Source organism: Myotis daubentonii, chromosome 20 (genome assembly GCF_963259705.1).
Source record: "Myotis daubentonii chromosome 20, mMyoDau2.1, whole genome shotgun sequence".
Lineage (NCBI taxonomy): Eukaryota > Metazoa > Chordata > Mammalia > Chiroptera > Vespertilionidae > Myotis > Myotis daubentonii.
This window is the reverse complement of record NC_081859.1, coordinates 9,778,847-9,804,647: the sequence shown is the minus strand read 5'-3', so window position 1 is coordinate 9,804,647 and position 25,801 is coordinate 9,778,847. Positions and strand designations below refer to the sequence as shown.

Sequence of the window (25,801 nt, the reverse complement as noted above, 5' to 3'; positions counted from 1 at the left end):
GTGCTCCCCCTGTGGGAGTGCACTGACCACCAGGGGGCAGCTCCCACATTGAGCATCTGCCCCCTGGGGGTCAGTGCATGTCATAGAGACTGGTCATCCCGCTGTTCAGTTGATTTGCATATTAGCCCTTTATTATATAGGCTAGTTAAGTATTCTGGCAGGCAGGTAGTTGAAAAAGGTTGAGGCCTCACTGCAGGCTTTAGGAAGGTTGGTCTATTATTGGTTTACACTGACCAATAGGATTTTGCTCAGTACCCTTTCTAAAATACCAATCATCATCTGGCAAATGGGGTGATGATGAGAAATATCCAGCCATCTAAAGGTGGATGTCACAAGCAGAACCGAAATTTTTAGGAAATAGTTTGTGGAAACCAGGAGGAGAACTCTGGTGGTAAATAGTGCTTTCTTTATAGTTTTCAAAGGACACAAGTTTCCATATTCTTGAGGGACCCATAAGGTGGGAATTAAGAAAAATCCCTTACTTAGAGCATTATTAGTAATCCCGAAGAAAGCATGTACAGTAAAGAAGTGGGAGAAGAAATGCATATGACAACAGAGTGAGGAGTGACTGACAGGTGAGAAAATGGACACACTGAGTCTTATTTTAAGAAGACCAATAGTGAGAAAAAGAAGAAACAGAGTTAGATTTACAAGTGCATGTTCAAATGCAAAGCTGGCCACTAGAAATGCAGAAAAAGATGTAGAACATCAGAACTCTAGAGAAAGGAGGTAGACAACTAACAAAACAAAGGCGAGAACGTCATAGATGGAGCAAAAGAAAGAGGTTAGAGGTGAAAAAGAGTATCATCAGGAGTTATGTGGTTTAGCCACATAAAATATATGTATGGATGAAAAGGCACATCATTCAAACTCCTGATTTAAAAACTGTCAGCCATAAATGCCTACATAACAATGACCACAAAGATAGCTTGTACTGCCCTGGCCATGCACCAAGAGGTCACAGTACAATTCCTGGTCAGGGCACAGCACATGCCCAGGTTTCGAGGCAGCTGATTAATGTTTCTCTCTCTCTTCCTCTCTCTCTAAAATCAATAAAAACATATTTAAAAAAAGATATGGTATGCTACTCTTTTATGGTGATCCCTGCATTGAGTCATTACAACAATCCATTCTAAGGATGATCACACTCATCTACAGAGCAGAGAGGTGGGTGACTCATGCAAAGTTGCACAAGCATGTTGGGGAGCCAGATTTTAAATGTGGGGAGTCCTACCCCAGAGCCTCCACGCATTACTGCCATCACTGCCTTCCTTCAGAACCAGTATGCCAACATCAATACCTCCATTGCCCTTGAAGTAGAATTCTATCAGTTTGATACTGTTAACCCATCCACAGCATTGATCACGGTTGTTTATACAGTACTTTCAAGATTAAAAGCGCTTTTTATTGTATTATATATGTTTATTAGGACTGTCATCCTAAGCCCATTGCAATAGGCCCTAATGATATGGATAGGTACAAGTGCTGAAGTGTTCATTAACTCTAAAATTTAATAAGTGTAAGGAGATCGCGTACGAAAGATGTGCAACGCTCGGTTCCCAGGGAGGTATGGAGGGACAGAAAACAGTCCTGACACAGCCCTGGTGACCACAAGGAACACAGAAGTAATTTCATCCGTGACTGAGGACCATTAGAGAACTGTCTTTTGCTCCTAGTATTACAGACCTTGAAACATACTTGCATTTGTTGTTGTTGCTGTTAACTGGATTTTTTTTTTAATTTAATCTTTATTGTTGAAAGTATTACAGATGTCCCCCATTTATACCCCATTGACCCCCCTCCACTCCACATCCACCCCTCCCAGGCCTTCACCACAATATTGTCTTTGTCCGTGGGTAATGCATATAAATTCCCCAGTTAATGTCTCCCACCCTCCCCCACCTTTCCTCTGAGATTCGACAGTCTGTTCCATGCTTCTGTGTCTCTGGATCTATTTTGTTGATCAGTTTATTTTGTTCATTAGATTCGATATATGAGTGAGATCATGTGGTACTTGCCTTTCTCTGACGGACTTATTTCCCTTAGCAGAATGCTCCTGGAAACATACTTTCTTAGACCTCTTAGGTCAACAGATGCTAAACACAGTGAGCAATCACCCCAAGTTACCAATCCTTTCAAACAGGTAAGCAGGAAAGAGCGTAGACCAGGCATCTCAATGGAGAACTATGGAAAGGATAAGTTAAGAGGATGACAAGAAAGATTATTAGTTTGAAAAACAATGTGGAAAAGAGAGGAAGTGTTGGTACAGAAACCCACGACACACAGCTAGATGAGAGAGTGGCTACAGGAACTCACTGCCAGGCCATAGAGTAGGTTCATATAGCTGTTTTTTTAATCATTATAGCCTAAATCTAGTATCCAAAGTTAAATAAAGTCTGGGGTCCAAATCTGCCAGGGAAAAACTTGGCATTTTATTTATTTAGGGTTTGTTTTTTTCTTAAAAAAAGCACTTTCTGGAAAAAGTACTCGCTCTCAGTCATAGGAAAACAAATATTGGAACACCAAGGGTGTTGAAGGTCAGAACTAATATGCTTTTATTAATTAGTTCATCTGAGGATGTTCACTCTGCTTGCACCTTTACCGCACCTGCATATAATCAGCTTGCCTTTAATGAAGTGCTCACATACCTCACTTTACTAAAAACGATTAAAATAATAACAATAATGCAGAAATAGTAAGGACATGTAAAATATGTGCTTCTACGGCATATTGATTTTGGCTGCATGTCTCTCTCCCTGGATCGGTAATTAATTGCACCTCTGGATCCTACCGCATTTTCCTCCGGCCGTTTTGGGGAAGACAAATGAAATACGAAGGGAACAACATGCGTGACAATCATGCGTGTCCTTGAGCAGCAATGATTATGAAGAAAGTGTGCAGAGTTCTCATCTGCAAGATATTCAGCATCAGTCATCGCGTTTCCCGTGAGGACAAATAAAAGGGAATTGCATCCAAGCGCACGGTATGCTGGGTCCCCAGTGGTTTGCTACAAAGATCTCCCCAAAGGCAGTCGCCGGTTCCTGGGCAGGGTCACCAGGAAAGGCCCAGCTGAAAAGGCTGGTGTGATTGGCATCTAGCTGCTGCAATCATCAAACCTTCCCCCAAATGATCGTGGACCTGTTCCCACTAATAGGAAAAAGAAACAGTGAGGAGGACAGAGAGGGTCGCCTTTGGAATGCCAATCTGAGAGGTACCTTTCGTTTTCTGTTTTACCGACTTTCCTTTGGCTGACTAGCATTGCACAGACAGGACTAAAGTCTTTATGTAAATCCAGTGCGCTGACTCTGAATTCCTGAACAAAACGAGCATCTTTTTCTGAAGACGCAGTGATCTACCTGCCCTTCCCTTTGCATCTAGGAGGGATGGCTCTGTGTGCTATTTCTGTTTTGGATGAAGAAAGTGCTGTTAGCTCCATGTAACCAGGAGAATATCTCACCCTGTGATTCCTGGTTTTCTAGTTAGAGGATCACAACATTATTGTTGGATTTGCTGCTGCTCTGCACCCTCTGATAGAACCTATGACCCATGAATGGAATTTCCATTAATACTGAGTATTTCTCCCAATATCACCAAGTTATTCAGATTAGTAGAGATAGAGTAAACTTATGTTAATCTTCAATTGAGAACATCTATAATAATAAAAGGGTAATATGCTAATTAGACCAGACATCCTTCCTTCCTGACAAAGCCGCAGGGGGTGGGAGCCCTGGCAGAGACAGGCAGGGGGGGCCAGGGCCAAGGCCTTGCACACATTTTGTGCATTGGGCCTCTAACAATGTTATAAAAAAGAATCATGTAATTGAACAATCCTTTTAAAAATCTGTGTGTTTCTACACTCACAGATGCCTTGGTAATAATCTCTATTTTGAATTTTTGAGACAACTAAATATTCTATAGTCACAGATTTAAAATTTAAAAGTTAAAGGTGTTGGTCAGTTAGTACAACCCTCAGTTTACTACATGGGCATGATGACACCCACAGAAGTGTAGTTTGTCCAGTGTCTCAGTGCCAGGTAGATCAACTTAACAATTTCAGTAACAACATTAAATAGCACATTTTAATATAAATATATTGCATATTATTCATTCCCCAGATATAAAATTTAGGCAAACATATTTGGTATAAGTCACAGAAAATTAGGTAATAGAATGTTGATTTTTGAAACTGCAGAAGACTTAGAAAAGCTCCTGTCCCACCATTGGCACTTACTTAATATTCATTAAAGGAGTAATAGGTTAACAGATAATATTTAATGAATGCTAACTAATCTGTGTGGCAGACACTGTGCAAAGTTTATTAGGTGGGCTATCTCCTGTAATCCTTCCCTTCCTAATAGGTATCAATACAGTAAGTAGTATTATTATCCCAATTTTAAAGAATCTTACCATTTGTGACAACATGGATGAACCCAGAGCAGTGGTCGACAAGCTCATTAGTCAACAGAGCCAAATATCAACAGTACAATGACTGAAATTTCTTTTGAGAGCCAAATTTTTTAAACTTAAACTATATAGGTAGGTACATTGTTATTAACTTAATTAGGGTACTCCTAAGGCTTAGGAAGAGCCACACTCAAGGGGCCAAAGAGCCGCATGTGGCTTGCAAGCCGCAGTTTGCCGACCACGGACCTAGAAGGTATTATGCTAAGGGAAATAAGTCAGATAGAGAAAGACAAATACCATTGGATTTCACTTATATGTGGCATCCCAAAACACAAAATAAATGAACAAACTCAGATATACAAACTGAGGTTTGCCAGATGGCAAGGGGCCAGGGGGCTGGGTGAAGAAGGTGAAGGGCTTTAAGAAGCACAAATGGGCAGCTACAAAACAGTCCCGGGGATGCAAACACAGACAACAATATTGTAATTACAGTAATATGGTAACACATGCAAAAGATGTGTGGTCAGGTGGGTACTAGATTTATCAGTGGGATTACTTTGTAAGTTATATAACCACTATTCTGCACACCTGAAACTAATATAATATTGAATGTCAACGGTATCTGAAAAAAACAAACCATTTTTTATGTATATAAAACAACACACCCAATAACTTGATGTAAAGTTAAAGAGAACTTTAAAAGTAAGGCGAAGCTACCACTATAAGGGGCCCAGTGATGCCCCCCAGACATGCCCGAATGCAGAAGAATTCCTCCTCCAGGAATCACCAAAGCTCCAGGGAGCAGTGCAAGCCAAAACTGTGATCTCCCTGCCTTGTCCTTCAAATGGCGTGTGCTCCAAACACATTTCTGTGCAGCTGGAGGCGTTGTTACAGACAGAAGGACCCTGCGTCGCAAGGCCTAACTTTTTTAAAGCAGCATTTGGAAGACTTCCCAGACACCACATCTGCCCGAGCCCGTGCACCTCGGAGGAGAAGGCCGGCTCCGGAGACAGTGCAGACGACTAAATGTATTAACGGCGGACGGGCCACTCCATCTTTCCTGCTGCAACAGTAGGTGATCCCATCAAAATCTGTCAGCTGGCCGGCCGGCCATCCACGCCTACGGCCTCACAGAGCACACCCAGGTGAGGGGAGCGGATGCTGCTCTGAATGTGGGGCCAGGGAGGGAGTTTCCGTTTCCATTCGAGAAAAAGTCTCCGTTTTTACCCACAGATTCTTTTCCTTCCTTTTGACTATTATAAATACTAAGCAGAAGGTTCGCATTTGAGGGGGGTGAGTGGTTGACTTCCTAGCTCTCGGTGATGGTGCCCATGCACCAGGCCAGGTAAGTGCTCATTAATCCCAACACAGCTCAGCTGGAGGGCAATCATGATTCATTACACTCGCGCCTCCACAGCCAGCCTCACTCAGAGCACACTGTTTACTATGTTAGGATGTTAGGTGAGAAGAAAACAGTAATGCTCCAGCTACTGTTCCTAACGCAAATTCCATTTCACTGTCCCCAACCTATGAAACATTTATTTTGTGTGTGTGTGTGTGTGTGTGTGTGTGTGTGTGTGTGTTTAATTGCATTTATTGGGGTGACACCAGTTATGAAATTATACAGGTTTCAGGTGCACAACTCAACAACACGCCATCTGTACACTGCACTGTGTGCTCACCACCCCATCACCATCTATCTCCCCTGTACCCTCCTCCACATCCTCCCCTCCCCCTGGCAATCACCGCACTGTTGTCTGTGTCCATGAGTTTTCTCTCTCTTTTTTTCTCAATCTCTCCTCCACCCCACCACCACCCAGCTATTTGTTCCAAAATGACAAAAGCCTTATGAGTTTACAGAAACACACACACACACACACACACACACACACACATATATTTTATACTTTGTAAATTGGGAAAGTGAAGTAGGAAGCCTAAAGAGTTACAGTTTTCTACCATCTATAGGGAAATGGTGCTCTGAAGTACTATATATCCTAGAGGTAACAACTTCCAGAATATTCCAGTAAGACCAGGAGCTGGGTGAGGCACATGAGCAGGGTTGGGTGCTGTCCCTATTTAAATGCTTGGTATTGTGTTGAAGTCTTCGCATTGATTCTCATTTCAAAACCACCACCACAGCATCATGTTAAAATGCGTTTATATGATCACTGAGGTGTTTCAGTGCCTTTACATTCTGTGCCAGCAGCAGATGCCTTACTCTATCGCAGGCCCATAGAAGGTATGTTTTCCCTGAAATACTATTTCCTGTAATGCTTTCCACAGAACCTGGCGTATTAACAGTGGTTATACTTTCTAAAGAAGTTACACCGTGTAAGTGTTAGGAATGCATACCCGAACAAAGGTAAAGAGCTTTCTTACATTCCTTTTAGAGCTTTAATAACCTGATGTGCCCAGGAACCTCCAAGAGGGAGGGCATTCCCCACTCATTTGCCCACAGAACTCTTCCCAGAGCCAGTGACGAATGTTCTGTAAAAAAAGATCTAGAAACTTTGTCCAACAGCCACATTCATCACATACTTTGACCCACGAAGACAGCTTTTCCCTATCTAATGTTTTCTTTCCTTTCTTCCACGTTCCCACCTTTCTCCAGAATCCCAAAAAGAAAGAGACATGTGGACATAATCAAGACGAAGTTATCAAGGGCTGAACTGGTGTTTCTATAAATAGGCATCGCACAAATTCATTGTAAAGGGATATCAAAATAACAGAAAAGCTTTTGGGTCTGCGTGCCTCTTCAATAAAGGGCCGTCAGACACACTCACCGGTGAAGTCTGTGTTGACGGGGTGAGTGGAGCTGGGAAATGTATAATATCCGTGTCCGGGGAAGCGAACTCCTTTCTCCGACCTGGCCCCCGGGGCTGGGAGGGACGTCTCCCTCCTTTCCAGCTGATATAGGGGAGACGGGCCGTTCAGTTCTGCGGGCGGGAGCCAGTGAGCGAGGATGGCTGTGCCGCTGACCCCTTCGACCAGTGGCGGCCTCAGCTGGGCTGGCGCTAAACGTTAGAAAACACGTGTTACCTTCGAGAACTTGGCTCCCGTCTCCAGACACAGATCCTCACACATATGGACCCGTGCAACCGTGGACATCACACTCGAAATCAAGTTCGTTAGGCTCTGAAGGATGTGTGTGGTTCCAGGAACCAAAACCACAAGACAGACTTAATCCACAATGTGACTAAAGAGTTTGAGTGGCTAAGAGAAGATGGAGGTGGCCAGGGCGCTGCCCTTCCGTGAGCAGAATGAGAGACACGTGTGTAAAAGCAGCAATTACCCCTGAGAGACACCGAGCGTTGAATGGACAGCTTCTGACATAAACAAGAGAGAGGAAATGCGGACGCTGAGACACCAGAAGAACCCGGGGCAGACGAGCAGAGGGGCATGGCTGTCTAGGTCCCCCGCAACCTTGGTGGCCCACTGGGGGTCCATTGGGGGGCTCTGACCTACCTGCAAGGCCATGCAGCCTGTTCCTTACAGCAGCACTGCCTGGAGCCTTCTGCCTCTGAACAAAGGCAGCGGGGAGCAGGAATCACAGGGCTGGGCACCCACACCTGGCCTCCTGGCCTCCAGCTTCCCCTCCTTGCAGGCTGGTGCCCCAGGCACTGTGGGCACCTACCCAGCCCCAAGCAGTTTCCCAAAACTACCCGGCACCTGGAACCTGCACACAGAGGTCCCTTCTACAAGAGACCACCTTTGGTACAACAAGCAAGAGAGAGGCTGCATAGGGAAGGCTGGGCAGCCCAGAGAGCGCTCTAAGAGCTGTGGAATTACTGAGGTCAGAGCTCAGAGAGCCTCCTTAAGGTCCACCTCCAAAGGGTGGGCGGGGCCTCTATCTGGATGCTCCTGGCTGCCTACAAGGTCTCCTGAAGCCCATCCACCAATCAGAGGCAGCCATCAGGATCCACTCTCACACCCACAGGCACCTGTCCCCTCCACCCAGCGCTGCTCCAGCTGGAGCCACCATCTCCTCCCTCCCACCAGCCTCCAATCCCACCTGGCACACAGGCTACAGAGGGCCAGCTCTGCATGGGCTACTTTCCCGAGGCTGGAAGAGACAGCTCTCTTGTCTAATTTACATAAGCAGACACAGAAAGTCAAACAAAATGAAAACACAGGAAAAAATATCTCTCAAATGAAGGAACAAGAAAAGGCCCCAGAAAAAAGGAAACCCTAAGGAATGGGTGTAAGTCACTTGCTTAATAAAGAATTCAAAGAAACGGTCATAAGGGTGCTCCTCCAACCTGAGAGGAACTTAGGGAGAAGGTCAACAAAGAAGAGTGTAAAAAGAACTAAGCAGACCTGAAGAATACAATTGAAATAACACACACACACACACACACACACACACTAGAGGCAATTACCAGCAGACTAGCTAACACAGAAAACCAGATCAGAGATGTCAGAGAGAGACTAGTGGTAACTGGCCAATCAGAGCAGCAGAAAGAAAAAAAAAGAAAAAAATACCCACAAAGATACTTTGCGGGACCTCTAGGATAGCATCAAATGCTCAAACACTGGCATTATAGGGATTCCCGAAAGGAGAAGGAAAAGAGAAAGGAATGGAAACTGTATTTAAAGAAATAATGGCTGATAAGTTTCCTCACCTGGGAAAGGAAACAGATCTAGTTCCAAACTAGATGAACCCAAAGAAACACACACAAGACATATTGTAATGAAAACGGTAAAAGCTGAAGACAGACCATCTCGAAGGAAGCAACAGAAAAAAAAATTACATACAAAGGAAACCCTATAAGACTGTCATCTGATTCTTCAGCAGCAACTTTACAGGCCGGAGGGGCAGGACATCTAAAAAGTGCTGAAAAAAGGGACCTTACAACCTAAAATAGTTTACCCAGTGAAGTTATCATTCAGAAGTGACGGAGAGTGAGTTTCCTGGACAAACAAAAAGCAAAGGACTTCATCAACACTAAACCAGTTTGACAAGAAATGTTAAAGGCGTTTCTTTCCAAATATACAATAGATGCAGCATATCAGACATTTCAAAAGCTACTATGAAGGTTAAAAGAAAAAGAGGATCAAAATCAGCTCAAACTGCAATAAGTAGTTAGGAGACAAACAACACAAGTCAATGTAAAACATGGTATCAAAAACATAAAATGTGCCACTGGCTGGTGTGGCTCAGTTGGTTGGGTACCTGGGGTTACATGTTGTTAGGGAGCATGCAGGAGGCAGCCAATCGATGTTGCTCTCTCACATGGATCTCTCTCTCTCTCTCGCTCTCAATCCCTTCTTCTCTTTAAAAATATAAAATTAGTAAAAACAAAATCTTATATACATACATACATAATTGCTTTCAGTTTTGCAAAACAAAATTCTGTATCATTGCAAGGCACTGTTATTAGTAGCCAACAACACATCTTTTAAATTGCATGTGATAAAAGATCAAAGAACATATCTCATCCACATTCAAAATCTCCCAGTATTTACTTAGAAAAAATCTTATAAATGTAACTATAAAATGGAACTTCGATATCCATCATTTCAAAGAATAACAACATACAAAGTCTGTTTTCACGTGGAATAAAATTACAATGTTCTTACATTTTTTGCAATAGCTCTGTAATCTGATTTCTAGTCTGTCTCTTCTGTTTATAGCTGGTCTTTTATAAAATGCTTGATAATATACATTCTTCTCTATGCGGCATTTATTGCTTTATAATCTGATTAATAGCATATCATTATGCATAAATTTACACTTGCAAAATTTATGTAGTGTGGAGTCTGAGCATCTTCAGATAAGAACTGAAGGCTGAGCGAGCAGAAGCTCTTGCCGATGGCAGGTCTTTAAAATCAAATCTCCTTATTTATCTTTAAGGGAGAGTTTGTTGTCTATGAAGACTGCAGGACCGTGTCAACATCTCAAAACATCATCAACCTTGCATATGAAGAGAGGGCTCCGGGAATGAACAACCCTCCCACGTCCCAGGAGTGAGTGGGGAGCAGGCCAGAATAAGACATCCTCAGGCACCATGTCAATAGAAAAGGATTTTGACTTTTTCTCTGAGACACAGTTGGCAACTGGCCTGCTTCCACTGCTATCCAATCAGTGACCAGAAGAGCAGACCCCCACCCCCAGACTCTCAGAGATTACTCAGTGCTGCCTTGTTGACTTTTCTCTGACTAGGAAAAAAGGAGAAAAAAAAAACTTTCGTCCTGCTGCCTTCTTTGTTCAGGAGTCTCCAAGAGAGAGTATGTGTAGTGAAACTTAACTGGAAAAGGAGAAACTTAAGGTTGTTGCCTGGCTCTCTAAGTCCCTCCGTATGGAACAGTGGCAAATACATTATTTTGTGTCTCTGTTCTTCCATATCCCATTTCCTGAGGAGTACACTGGGCCTGATTATGTCTAGGATCTCTTCGTTTCAAAGGTCCATGACTGGACATCTCCAAGCCCTGCCTCCCAAGCAGTAAGCCAGGAGGGGTGTGGACATATGGACCCCCTTCAGCTCTGAGCCCTATGTTCCTTGACCCCAGTCCAGCCTATAAATATGACTTTTCTGTGTTCTATGACATAAGGAAAAGCCAGAAAGCACTGTTTTAGGAGACTGTATGGGACTTTCCCTTCTTGGTGAATAAACATGGCCTTCGTCCGCCGTCATCCTGGCCATCAACAGGAACCGGCACAGAACGAGGACCCTCCATGGGAGGAGGGAGGAGGAGGCGTGATTTCTGAACTGCGATTGGACCGGCATTGATGACAGGGAGCACCGTTCCCTGGCATCCACCGTTAATAAAAAGGCCGTTGCTTGGACTGTAATTATGGCATTCTTGCTACCCAAACTTGAAGCTTTTATGGGGCTTCTGCAATTATCTACTTAAATGCATCGTAACACTTGCTTCTCTGACAGCAAAGTATTGATTTTTTAATCATTTTCAAGTCTCCTCCAGCACAAATAAATGTACTACAGTTACAGTTAATGCACTGTGTACATGCATTAACCGCGGGCGCGCCGCCATTCATTACTTGGCCATACAGAGAGCTGAAGTCTGGCTCCTCAGAAAGTAGCGGCAGGGATTCGACATCAGGATGGAAGCTGCCATTGTCCTTGGTGCTCCCAATCCTCTAACTTCTGGGGACCTTTTTAAATAGGGTACTTGGGCTGAAAAAAGGACGGGGTGCTGAATGGAAATCTTTTATATATGTCAGTGTGGATGAAATTAAAACTCGTCTCACTGAGAAGATAGGGTTTATATATCTCTAAAGGTGTCACTGCGGAACATATGGCCACTTTACTCAGATGCATTTTGGTCCATTTCATTTCTTTCCTTGCACATATTTAGGACGCATCTATCAAAATACTTGGGTAATGTATCTACATCTCTCTCTATATATACACATATACATACGTATGCATATAGGCTGATTCAATTTTTACATATTATAATTGTGCTGCTTTAATGCCTTACTACGATGAGCATATTACAAAGCTAAAACAGTGTTGTGAATTCCGAATGCCCTTTCTGTGGCCCACGAAGGCCACGTGCAGCCCCCGCTGAAGTCACATGTCTCAATACAGGCCTGGCGACAGCGGTCATCGCGTGCTTCACCCACAAGCCCTTCCTGCGGTGGTGCGTCCGCACGTTCAAAATCAAAGCCGGTGAGTCAAAGCAGTTAATTTTGTTTTGTGAGAAATAATATCATTTTAGTTTTAGCATCTAAGACAGATGCCAGCGTTTCCCTCTGAACAGATGGTAATTCCATCTAATAGTGCATCTCTGTATTAGTGAGGTCTGTTGTGTATACAAACAGTAATAAACAGTAGGTAAGGATCAAAATAAATTTTAATTGTTGACATTAAATTCTGGCAGCCGCAGTTCTGAGGCGGCGGGACTCCTTTTTCAAGCCTGTCAGATTTACGGAGGCTTGAGGGGCTTTGCCGGAAGCCGCCCCATCCCAGTTACAACAGAGAAACGTTCCAGGGCTACCAGTTACTGGTTTGCACCGGGATGCCTATTGTCCGACACTGAGATGATTCTTCCAGAATGACAGGGAAACGGTGCGCCTGTGACAGCCTGCCAGGATTTCTTCTAGAATGGCCTTGAAGGACTGAATGTTTAATGGAGGTTGATATACAGTGGCTCTCAACCTGTGGGTCGCGACCCCTTTGGCGGTCGAACGACCCTTTCACAGGGGTCGCCTAAGACCATCCTGCATATCAGATATTTACATGACGATTCATAACAGTAGTAACATTACAGTTAGGAAGTGGCAACGAAAATAATTTTATGGTTGGGTCACAATATGAGGAACTGTATTTAAAGGGCCGGAAGGTTGAGAACCACTGATATAAAGTATGTCCCATGGTTACATTGGGGAGGGGGCACAGTATTATCACAGCCACTTGGGTATCTTGCTCAGTAAGGGTCTCCCATTCAACTGATGCTATTCTATGTGCAAATCCAGGCATTCCTGAACTATCAGAGAGTGACATCATTCGTATGATTGGTTGGCTTTGCCCAAGTCTGAAGGATTTCCCTGACACCACAGCTCTCATCAACGGCTCTTCTATAGGCTTGGCCAAGTGTGCCAACCAGCACCCATTTGGCTCTCCGAGTGCCCCCAGCGACCTGGTATTACCAGTCGCTGTAGCTATTTATTTTGGGAAGTTGCCATGTTTTAAAAAAAAAAAAAGAATCATTTTTAAAAAAAGTCTGGCATTCAGGTAAATGTTCAATAACAAACATGCTTTGCAATCATATTTCTTTAAAAAATAGATGTATTTTTTTAATCATGAAAAATATATTGCTTCCACCATATGGGACAACCAACGACTCGCCGACCGATTTAAGCGGCAGCATATTGAGCTGACCATATGTTACAGTGCTGCGGAATGGCTGAGTGATTCATGCCCGTCACATTCTAGTATATCAATTAAAGCTCCTTGAAGTCTGCATGATTTGTGTCTCTGTTATTAAACCCTGCTAATTCATCCCACTTACACATCTGTTATAAATCTCGAGGAGTGCGGCATGATTCATGGCAATCTGGGAGCAAATTCTTCTCCTTGTAATTAACAGTAAATTGTTTTACTGCCATGCGATGAATTTTTCAGTTATATTGCAAATGAACTCCTAAATGTGCGGTTCTTGCCGAAGAACCGACTTATATCATTAGGCAATTAAAAAGTATTGCTCTGAACCAAAAGCTTTTAATCAAGGGAGATTCAACTTGAACATTGCTGAAGAGCGGTGGAAATCTGATGTGCAGGGGAAGCCTGTAAAGGCATTTCTGGTGTTGAAAGGGCAAAACAGACAAACAAACCAGAACCCTTCTTGCTGCGGAGGGCTGCCTGAGCACCTGGGCCAGCATCCTGCACATCTCGCAGCTCCTGAAGAGGAACTATCATTCCCAGATTTCTCCGGTTGCCTTCCATGCCTCTCACGAAAGCGCTGCCTGTATTCTTGGAATAAATAATTGGATAATTAGCCCCGTTGAATCATCAGAGGATTCCGGTGCTGTTGGAGTGTTCTTGTCAAAGGTGAAGCCAATTCATTTCGGCTCCCTCTGCAGCTCTCCGTAGAGGCTGTGATTTTACCGCCCCCCCCCTCCCCGGTTCCCGGCAGCAGCCTCAGATTCATGAGTCCATACATCAAGTCGGTAGTTTAACAACAAATGGAATTAAATTCAAAGAAGGGAAACTAATTGAAGGACAGCAACAGAAGTGTTTGGTAATGTGCTTTTTAATATGGCACGCCGCATTTGCATGATAATTTTTTCCTTTTTAGCGTGGAGCCGAAAGTGACTGGCTTAATGAGGGATTATTCAAGACAGGAGCGAACCAAATGCATTCATAACTCAGAACAAAGATTGTATTATGAAACAAAAAGCAGCGGCGACCTCACAGAAGTAACAGGATGATTGGTTTATGCATTATGAATAAAAAGATAGAAAAATATTTATATTGGTATTCACTAATGACTATATGTACAAGATTGTTGTAATTAAAATTATAAATTAACATATTAAGAGTGCTTGTTTAATCACTCTGGGCCCTATTTGCAGTGAAAAGACTTAGGTATCTGCATGCAAAACAATGTGTGTTTTCAACCCAGCAGCCAAGAGCCTGTACATTTTACTTCGGATTCAGAGAAAAAAAGCTTAATGCACCACTAATTACTTGCTTAATGGGAGATGGGCTCATCTGAGCTTGGGGTGCAGAGGTCAATTTCTGACCGGCAAAGGAAAGAGCAGTGTCCCTCCAGGACCGGATCTCCCAAAGAAATTTTAAAAAAAGGTTTAAAGTGTACTTCATCTGCAAAGGATAGAGATGCACAGATTTCCTCCATTAAAAGGGTAATTCTCAAGGATAACAAAGACTCTAAGAGGGTTCAGTCCCAAGCTCATTACCCTCAGGCCCTCGGAAGCAACTCCAAAGCCATGGCTCAAATCGCCTGAAGATTTTACAATGGAGACAGAAGCAGCCGCTCCAGGGAGAACCCCTCCCTCAAGTTGGATCCCAGGCTTTGCCCTGGCAGGAAAACTAGAGGAGTAGTGATAGAATATTCTAAATGAAACACACCAATTCTAAGCCTGTATCGGATTGAAACACACACACACACACTTAAAGCACAAAAAAGCAAATTATAATTCTCAAGCCTTTAATGAAACAGTCAGATAAACCTTTACAAGTGTCTTTTTCATTTATCTGACTGAGATTTAAGGAAGACACATTTTCATGATTTAGCTGGATACTACTTGCGATTTTTGGTACTCTTTTTTTAAAAAAAGTTTGTAAATGTGGTTGGCTTCTTTTGATCTCCAATAATGAGCTCATATGAACTGAATTTAGATTTACAAGTGAAATTTTCCCCAAAACCACCAGAATTCACGGGAGTAATATATATACTCCAAGTTGCCATTTTATTACTAGAAGACAACATACAGGTGAAAGTCAACTTTTAGTCCTTTCTTACGTCAAACCTGTTGACTATTCTAAAGGCTTGGCTTTCCCATTGCTGAGTTCTATATCTTAATATCTGTGCTACATGCAGTGTCTAATCTCAAGACAAGTTTTAGGAAAAACCACAGAACTGGCTGCAACCACTGTGGTTGGTGGCAGCACAGACATCATGGCTGCACTGAGTGAGGAGGACTCTGTTTCAAGGACACTTTTCCTGCTTTACTCTTTGCAGGCCCAAGGGGTGTCTAGTCTCTAGGGCAGGGGTTCTCAAACTACGGCCCGCGGGTCACATGCAAATACAAATATTGTATTTGTTCCCGTTTTGTTTTTTTACTTCAAAATAAGATATGTGCAGTGTGCATAGGAATTTGTTCATAGTTTTTTTGTTTTTTTAAACTACAGTCCGGCCCTCCAATGGTCTGAGGGACAGTGAACTGGCCCCCTGTTTAAAAAGTTTGAGGACCCCCGCTCTAGGGACAGGCATGTCTCCCTTCAGTTCCTTTAGTTTGCGTCTCCACTCAGCCGGCCAGGGTCTTACCTGGAAGACAGGGCCTGTACACACAGCACCCGAGACCAGGCATGCGAGCTGCATGTGGGAGCCGCCTGGGAATGTAGCCTGAAGGAGAGGAGGCTGGACAGAGGCACTGTTATGGAAAAACTTATTGTAAGTGATGTCATGAGGACAGCCCCCCAGGGAGTAGAAAAAGACTGTTAAATAGAAGCCTCAGGGAGATCGCTCAGATCAATATAAGAAAACACCTTTTAGAAGAGGTGTGACTTGCCTGAGAGGTAGGAGCTTCCCTACCACTGAAGCTATCAGACTGTTGGACAAACACTTGGGAGAGATGTTATAAAGAATATATTATTAGCCTGGCTGGTGTGTCAGTGGTTGAGCGTTGACCTATGAACCAGGAGGTCAAAGTTCAATTCCATGGAGCACTTAGCTGAAATGCATGTAGATGAAATATGACTGGACTATAGATTAAATATATAAAAGTACAGAGTCCTGTCATAGAGATAATAAAACATAATTTCTTGGAATTTGGGAGTCATTCTCATGGATGGAAAATTTGAAGAAACACAAATTCCTTGGATGAGATCATTTGAACCCAACGAGGTTTTCCAGAATGAAAACAAAGTAAGACAACAGACTCATGAACTGGACCTGAAGACAGGAAGAGGGTCTAGGGAATGTTTTGTAGCGGAATATTTGTGCACCATCTGTCATTCATGTCGGAGACTTTTCCACTCACAGCAGGACATTTTCTTAAGGAGCCCCAGGAAACCAAGCCTTGTTGGGCGGCTGATGGAAAACTAATTTGAAAATAGACTAAATGCCCTGTAATTGTGTTATCCAGGTAATAATACAGGTAATCCTGTTTGTATTGAGTCTGTTTTTTTTCTAGGTGAAGCAAGCAAATATATGTACAAATCACTTCCTACTATGATCATAGTGGACAAGTCTTTACCTTTTATAAACTTAGCACATTCTTATGAATACTAAATAAATAAATAAGTACGCCACTGTCTATCTAATAAAGGCAAAATATACCACCAGCAGGGCACCCTGGTGATTCCTGGATATCTGCCTCTGGTTCCATAACAGAACAGTGAGTAGACCCACCCACAAAAAAGGTCAAGACCGAGGGCCGAGATAGTCTGAGCCCTCATGAGAAGCCTCCTGCCAGGCTGGTGGGTCTCAGTGGTTGAGCATCAACCTACGAAGGTGGTCACAGTTCCATTCCCCGTCAGGGCTCGATTCCTAGTGGGGGGTGTGCAAAAGGCAGCCGATCCATGCTTCTCTCTCATCATTGATGTTTCTTTCTCTCTCTCTCTTTCCCTCTCCTCTCCTCTCCTCTCCTCTCCTCTCCTCTCCTCTCCTCTCCTCTCCTCTCCTCTCCTCTCCTCTCCTCCCCTCCCCTCCCCTCCCCTCCCCTCCCCTTCCCTTCTCTCTCTCTCTCTCTCTCTCTCTCTCTCTCTCTCTCTCTCTCTCTCTCTGTTGCTCTCTCTCTCCCTCTCTCGTCCTCTCTGAAATCAATTAAAAAAGAAGAAGAAGAAGAAGGCCCCTGAATACGTCTAACAATTGTCAGGGCATCGCCAGGACCTGGGATGGTGGCTGAGCCCAGGGGCTTCTCTGCACTTAATTCTATTTCTCATTATGATAACAGCTGCAACTCAGGACTCCTAGGCACCTCTTACACTTGTTTATTTTTCTGGTTAAAAAGGCAAAGGTAATAGCAATCAGGATGAGTGAGGGAGCAGGAGAAAGCAAAAGACAAATATGAAGTCCAAACGGGAGAAGGTGTTGAGCTTTGTAGGTGTTCGTTTATAAATACACAGTATATTTTTCATGGCCGTGGAAACTGGCTTACCTGCTGGCAACGTCTGCCCTGCTCCCGAAGCACTGGTTACACAACCAACTGAATTGCAGAGGGAGACAGTGAAGTTGTAGGTCCTGTAAGGTTTCAGTCCACTTACAATATAGGACAGCTGCTGGGGTTCAGTCCTAGCCAACACCTTCCAGGAAAAAAAAAAAAAGTCAGATAGTAGATAATCTGTGTGAAAAATATCACTTTGGCCGTCCAAGTTCCATGAATTCAAACAGAAGGAGGTACTGCCAATCACTCTTAGGAGAAGAGAATTTCTTGGAAGAGTCTCAACAAGCAAGGGTTTAATTGATAATCATCCAATCACACTGTTTTATGGGGTGATAATGCAGTTCCTGAGTGGATAAGTGAGGAACCCACGTTATTGCCCCATAAAGCAGCGTGGCGGTATGGTTATTGTCTCCGATGGTGAAGATAAAGGATGGTGCCACTGTCATTGTTATCATGAAAAAGTCCAATTAAAACCATAGGGCTTGGCCAAAGCTACCCCCGCGCAGCAATGCCCACATGCTATTTGATGGAGATGGTACAGAAAGATGTCACTTTGCTAAATCAATCCCATCATTTTCTTTAAAACAAAACAGAACAAAACAAAACAAAAAATAAACACATTACTGAGCAGCCACATGAGGTCAATTCTCAATTATCTTTCTTATGCAAATAAGCACATATGCATTAGATCAAACAGTTATATTTTTTGAAATGGTGTCTTTATCACACAGTCTCAGATGAAATAGCAGATATGAGCAAAGGAGACGGGGAGGAACTCCCTAGTCCATAAACAAGTAAATTAAATAACCAACGCTGAGAGTTGGGCCCGTCATTCTAACTAGAAATGATCAAAGCATCCATGTAAATTTGCTTGGTCTGTAGACACAAAGAACCACTGGAAATTATACCGAGAAAAAAAAAGTCATTGAAATGGAGAGTATAACAATAAGCATGAGTAAGTACAAAACTGTTTCTGCTAAGGATTGGTGATATAAAAAGAGATCACAAAGTCTTTCATAAATACAAATACATTCCATAAATATGAAAACTGTAAAGGTTAGTCATATATGCAGGAATTTTCTATATATTTTCCCTTTAGAAGTACAATAAAATTCATTTGGAATATTTGCTTGAGTCTTAACTTTAAAATTTTATAACCTAGGTGAGTAGTTCTAGAAAAGTGTGATTAGAATTTATTTATTTTTAAAAATCTATTTTTATGATTTTTTTATAGAGAGGAAGGGAAAGAGAGTTAGAAAAACTGATGAGAAACACCCTACTGGGGATTCAGCCTACAACCAAGTTGCATGCTCTTGACTGGAATCAAACCCAGGATCCTTCAGTCTGTGGGCTGATGCTCTAGCCACTGAGCCAAACCAGTAAGGGCTAGAATTTAAATTACATCGTTTACATACGGTTTCAGAAATAAAGGTGATTTCAAAGTATCTAAAAATCGGGGAATAATTTAAAACTGTGGAACCATTTCATTGCAATTACATTTAGACATCAGGAAAACAACAGACACTGAATTATTAATCCTTTCTCTCTCTCATTATAAATGGTTATTAAGGATATAATTGAGGATATAACTTTTATTGTTTTTGCCACATGACTTAAAATTTTCTAAATAAAATACAACTAAAAAATGGGTAAAACTTACTTCACATTGCTATAAAAATTTATCCTGTTTAGAACAACCTGGTGTTATTGATGTAGATTTTTGGAAAACAAAATTGTTTTTAGTATAAAATATGTTAAGGTGTATGTATCTTATGTATACTCTCATGTTCTGGGAGAGCACACCCCAGGTCTGGGAATGCTGTTCCGACCACAGTGCCAAGTCATGGGGAGGCCGCCAGCACCCAGAGGAGGACAGGACCCGGGTTTGTTGCTGCCGGGGTCCAGCCCCAGCAGGTCCAGGGGTCCCCAAAGGCGTGGACGGAGTCGGCGAAGAAGGAATGACATGGAGACAGTGTTCAGTTGATCAGCAGCCTAGCCAGGATCTCCAGCCAAGTTCTGGTCTCGATCTCCAGAGAGGTTCTGCTTAGGATCTCCAGCCAGGTTCAGTCACCAGGTTCTAGTCAGGTTCTCTTGCCATGTTCTATAGTCAGGTTCAGTCCAGGATCTATTGCCATGTTCTCTCCAGTGAAGTTCTTCTGTCTCCAGGCTCCGTGTAGGTTCTGTCTTCTGAATTCTGTCTCATGAGTTCTGTGTCTTTCTGTCTTGTTGCATCTGTATTTATACCAGTTGATTCAATCCTATCAATCTCTATTACAAAAGTTAGGGCGTTTCTTATCTCCATTCCAGGGAGTAAAGATTATGTAGCTTAAGCATGCTTATTCATAGTTAAAGTGATTAATTACCCGCCTGGCACTTAGTTGAGGGGTTTTATTCCCTCCCTAACTTCAGGGGAAAATCCCTACCTGGGGATTCAACCTTTCTCGGAAAGGTGACCTTGGTTAAAACACAGCGCCAAGAAGGTGAGCAAACATATTAAGAACCATATGCCATATATGCCAGGTCCCTTGAAACAGCAAGGATGGACCGGCTCCCGGCATGTTGCAAGCAGACAGACCAACCCCTTGGGACATGAAGCCTCGCAGATGCTATGCTACCAGAGGTGACTGGAGTGGGAGACGGCGCTCTGAGACCCTTGTAGCAAGGCCACAATAAGAGAATCACAAGGTGGACACCTAGGGTGTGGAGCAAAGACTTATCACAGGATGGAAACCACATACCATTTGCTAGAGCTGCTAGCATGCTATTGGGCCTCAGAAAAAGAGAACTGAGTAAGGAACATCAGCTGGCCATGCAGCCAAAGCTACTCCTCATGAGCTTTGTAGGGCATGCCAAGTCTTAAGGTCGGGGGCTCCTAACAGAAATTCCTCATCAAATGGAAGTGGTATCGGGAAATGGACATAAGGCACAACATGCTGGGCAAGCAGGTAGTCCAGCCCCCCATGTCATCCATCATTCTGGTGACTCCATCTCAGCTTATACCCAGGACTCCTTGGAGGTCTCCTACAAGCTGAGAGAGTAGAAAAATGTGGTTTGGTTCATAAACGGGTTGTCTTAGTATGTGGTTGCAAGTCAAAATGGATGAAGGCTGCTCTGTAGCCACATGTAGGGAAAGTCCTGAAAACCAGCAGCAAGAAGATATCCTCTCCATGGGCAGATCCTCAGGCAGTGTGCCTGGTCCTCCACTCTGTGTGCAAAGGGAAGGGACCGAGGTAGCTACACCTGGAACATATGATGGTGGCTTGGTTGTATGGGTCCTGACATCAAAGCAAAAAGACTGGAAGATGAGGTACCAGGAAGTCTGGGGGAGAGGAATGTGGGTAAACTAATGGGAGAGGCATCACATGAAAAGACCTTGTTGTCACATTAATCCCTTTCAAAGAGCATCTCTGTCTGCAGGTAGAGGTGCTACACGGCCAAGTATGCAGTTACCTGTCCAGTAGACGCCAGCCCGTATCTGTCACTGGCCACCCTCCTGTTGATCAAATGGATTGTACCCTGGCACCACCATAAACTGTGGGCTAACGGGAGCCTCCCATCCCCAAGCTTGTTTATATGCGTATATCTATCCAATGAATTAGACCAGGTACATAGTAAAGACCCAGTAACTGTCAGCAATGATTATGATTCTCATTACCGCTAGCTGGAGAAGGAAATACAACAAGGCAACAGGTCAATATCCACCCCAAATTTTGAACATCATAACCTTTACTATAAGCTGTGAGAAATTCCACTCCTCAGATTGTTTTCCAATGAAAGAGAAATATGCAAAAGGCACATTAAATGTTCTTATTAATGCTATTTATATTTCCAAAATAATTTATACAATACTAATATCAACTGATTTTGCACTGGTTAAAAAAATTATTGTATGCCCAAATACTATGATAGTACATAGCTACTGAAAGTCAGCTTCTTACAAAACTTTTAAGGATAGATATTAAGTGAGAAAAGTAGACTTCATTAAACAGGATTATACAAACTTAGTTTTAAAATATGCTTATATTAGAAAACATAAGGTACATAAATAGAAGAGCTTTGTACATGTCACATTACATTAGGGAATAAATGCCCCATTTAAGCAACGTCTAAGGAAGAATTCTGTCACTGAATTCTGCAAACTCAGAAAATGTCAAACTGAAGATATAATTCAATTGTGAAAGGACACTGTGTGAAAATAACAATACCTGTGAAAACACCACCGGAGCAGGTTGTTGAGGTGTCTGCTCAGAAATCATATTGATCTCATATCCCACAACATCTCCTCGTGTAACATTATCGGCCGGCTTCTCCCAGGACACGTTGAGAGAGTGTGGTGAGAGGGGCGAGATCGAGGGAGGGACCATGGATATAGGCTCTGTTGAGGGCAACAATGACAATAGTGAAACCATGAACACTGTATTCACAGGCTTTCCAAACCGAGTTCCCACATTCATTCAAGTTTCTGAAATACCCCGTTTTTTTTTTTACATAATATTCCGGTTGTTAAAAATCAAAGAGTATACTGCTGCATATAAAAACTATTCATTTTTACCTGTTATCTGCAAGGATGTCCTCCAATTTCATATTACCAGCAAAGATGTTTTCCATTTATAAAATAAAAATAATCTAGGAGTTTGATTGCGTTCATAAAGATAACTAGTAGATAATTAGCTAGGTGGGAAACCATAGGTCTTATAAAGTATTTGGAAAAAAAAAAAGAAGAAGGTGTTCAATAAATCTTGATTGAAACATGCAGGGTACATACACACATACATTCTCCCCTTGCCATCCTTGAGATCTTAATGCGGATTTTAAATGTGCTAACCAAAGGTGTATTATCAAAGGACCTCATCACACTTTCATTAGCCAGTGACCCATAAGATTACGAGGGTCCGGTGATGCGGCTTCACCCATTACTTTTCATTTCTGACCTTGACTTTCCCCTTCCTGAACGCCATGGCTCATCACCTGTGCTATCTTGGCACTGTTATTTGTCCAAGATGGCTGGCACAATGCACATTTTATTCATGAAATGATTCCCTTGGACATCAACCTACAGCTACCCTTTAGCCTCCACAGTCCTAACAGGGTCCACGTTAAATCAGGACTCGGGTTTCTTCGGATATCCATGAATTAATTCAAAGCATAGCAGAAGTGTATTTTTTTTTATTTTGTTAAAGACTCATAACATGTGAAGTGTTTTTCATGTAAAGAGTAAAGTGGAGAAATAAAATATCTCATTTGCCTTAGGAAAGGTTTCTTTAAAAAATTTAAAAAGATTTTTTTAAAAATATATTTTATTGATTTTTTACAGAGAGGAAGGGAGAGGGATAGAGAGTTAGAAACATCGATGAGAGAGAAACATTAATCAGCTGCCTCCTGCACACTCCCCACAGGGTATGTGCCTGCAACCCAGGTACATGCCCTTGACCGGAATCAAACCTGGGACCCTTGAGTCTGCAGGCCGATGCTCTATCCACTGAGCCAAACCGGTTAGGGCTAAAAAGATTTTTCCTCCTTCTTCTTTTCCATATTGCCAACTACGCATTCAAGCACACTCGTGAATTACGGATTCTGAAATCCAGGGTTCTGTCATTTGGTGCGATCTAGTAGCTCAACTATTTGCTTTGGAAAGAGAAATACAACGGAAGCAGAGTTGTGAGGTCTGCAACGGGGATCTCCTTCATTGAATGTATGGCCAACCCGCTTCAGGACTGGAAACCAACTGCTTAAAAGGCTACTACTTTAGTTAAGTCATTTCCCCCCCTCCCCTTGAAATAGTAACTAAAGCATTTTCCCCCTAAAACGTTTCAAGTTCTTTATGACCTTGAGTTATCCATGTAACCAACGTTTTCCCTTGGCTTCTGTAAGTTGATAATCCTTACTCTAGTGCTGTGTACTTTAATTGGAGGCAATATTTTCATTCAGGAGTTTTAAAAGTAGAATTCAGAGCTTGACCTTCACCTGATTCTCCTGTCCGTCCTGAGGCCCAGGGGGAGGACACGCTGCCGGCCATATTCCCAGCCCAGACTCTAAACTCATATGTGGTGTAAGGCTCCAAGCCAGGGACGGTTGTGGCTGCCGGAGGGGATTTCAATGCATTTTCATTGGCCGACTCTGCCAACGGGCGAGGACTGAGCCAGCCGCTGCTCTCAAACACTCGACTTTCTACTGATGTGGGTTCTCCGTCAGATCTCAATCTTCTCATGTAGAGTTCATACCTGCCAATTATTCCTAGAAAAGAAAAACAGGAAGCCAAGATGACTCATCAGACAAACAGACTATTTGGGGGGTAGGGTGGAGTTAAATCAGTTAAAAATTATAACATTTTTCAGGATGAATGGTTATAATTTCTACTAAGAATAGCTTTTTCTTTATGGAAATTTTATCAGCATACTTCCAATTTATATATTTCAAATTTGGAGACTTTAATTTGGCTATCTGTTTAACATAAGGCCTGTTTGCATAAATATTAGAATATTATAGTTGATTTCCACCTAGTTTTATCAAGTAATTTTAAAAGTCTAATTGAAAAAAGGTTTTGCCATAATACGTACATGATATTAAGTTACTAAAAATCTATGAAAGTATGTCTGGCCTATATAACAGGGTTCAATTGTATGAACACAAAAATTAACTTAATGGAGTCAGCGAGCCTATATACATATTTTTTGTATTACTTTATATCGTTTTTTAGGCCTAAAAGAGAAAATTTATTGCTTAAGGGTGCCCTAACTCTGTGACACAGTCAAATATAATGCATTTTGTAAGTGAGTTTTAAATTAGAAACATAATTTGTGTTGTGGCAGATGTCATTAAGAGCAAAGATAATACCAGCCTTTTAAGGGGCAATTTAAATGAATAGAATTTGTTATTAGATTAAAGAAATACACTCGTTCTACTAACCAGGACAAATAGTATCTTGTATCGTTAGAGATTGTTTCTCAATTATTCTATCTTGCAGTTATAAAACAAACGCATGGGATTGCCAGACTCTCTGGCACAATTCCACCTTCCTTAGATTCTCACTCAGGACTGGCCCAAGAAAGTGAAATCTAGGCCTGGAGTGCCTACCATTCGGTTCCATCGGCGGGGCCCACTCCACACGCAGTTCTGTGGAGCTGATGGCCAGCACCGCGGGGGGACCCAGCCCTCGAGGAGAAGCCTGGGCTGTGGTCACGGTTACGGATGAGCTGTGTAAGCAGCCCCCACTGGTACAGGCCTGCACGGAAAAGCGGTACTCGGTGAAGGGAAGCAGATTCCAGATGGTAGCCATGGTTCCGCCACCTTCATGGGGAACGCAGGGCTGGGCGTCGTCTAAGGGAGCGCAGGACAGGAGATACTTCTCTACGGGGCCAGCGCGATTGGAGGCTGCCGTCCAGGTAAGCGTCACGGAGTCCGAGCCAACAGGGATGACATAACTTAAGTTCAAGGTTCCCTCTGGGACCCCCGGCCTTGTCCTGTAGGCGACAGCTGCACTCCTCGTAGAACCCTGAACACTGGAGGTCTCGACAGAATAGGAATAGGAGGTGTATGGCGACAGGGCAGTGTCTAAGAAGTCCTGGATGTCTGAAATTAAAAGAAGAAAATGAGAAGAAAATAGTTACATTCCGTAAAACTGGCAAGGAAATCATTTCTACTGGTTCTCCTGTTATATGACTTGATGACAGGAGCTATACCAATCCACTCTGTATGAAGAACAGTTAGGCACCAGAAGGATTTGTTGTTGTTTGGCTCATCCTCACACAGGGATATTCTCCCATTGAGTTTTAGAGAAAGTGGACCGAGGGGGGAAGACAGAGAGAAACATCCATGTGAGATACACACACCAGACCCTGACCATGCTGGCACCCTGACCTTGGACCTCTGGCCTCGAGAGCTTGAAGTAATACATTTCTGTTGTTTATAAGCCACCCTGACTGTGGCATTTCTCTTTAATAGCAGCCTGAACGGACGAAGACAGTGAACATCCAAGTGAAGGGTAAATCTGCCATTCTTCATATATGTCATTGCAAGTTCTGCATGAAAATATGTTGAGTACTGCACTAGTCCAATCAGGATGCAGAAGCCATGGAGTAA

General features: G+C 42.8%; 1 protein-coding gene across 1 annotated transcript in view; it reads right to left on the bottom strand.

The window, feature by feature from the left end:
- USH2A (usherin) overlaps positions 1-25,801 on the bottom strand; it is a 390,811-nt gene that overhangs the window by 271,642 nt on the left and 93,368 nt on the right. Inside the window, exons 16-20 of the mRNA XM_059677365.1 lie at positions 24,797-25,291; positions 23,687-23,956; positions 21,928-22,097; positions 17,717-17,861; positions 7,191-7,421 (exon numbers count right to left, since the gene is read on the bottom strand). Coding sequence (XP_059533348.1) covers positions 7,191-7,421; positions 17,717-17,861; positions 21,928-22,097; positions 23,687-23,956; positions 24,797-25,291 — 1,311 coding nt within the window. The remainder of the gene's footprint in view (positions 1-7,190; positions 7,422-17,716; positions 17,862-21,927; positions 22,098-23,686; positions 23,957-24,796; positions 25,292-25,801) is intronic.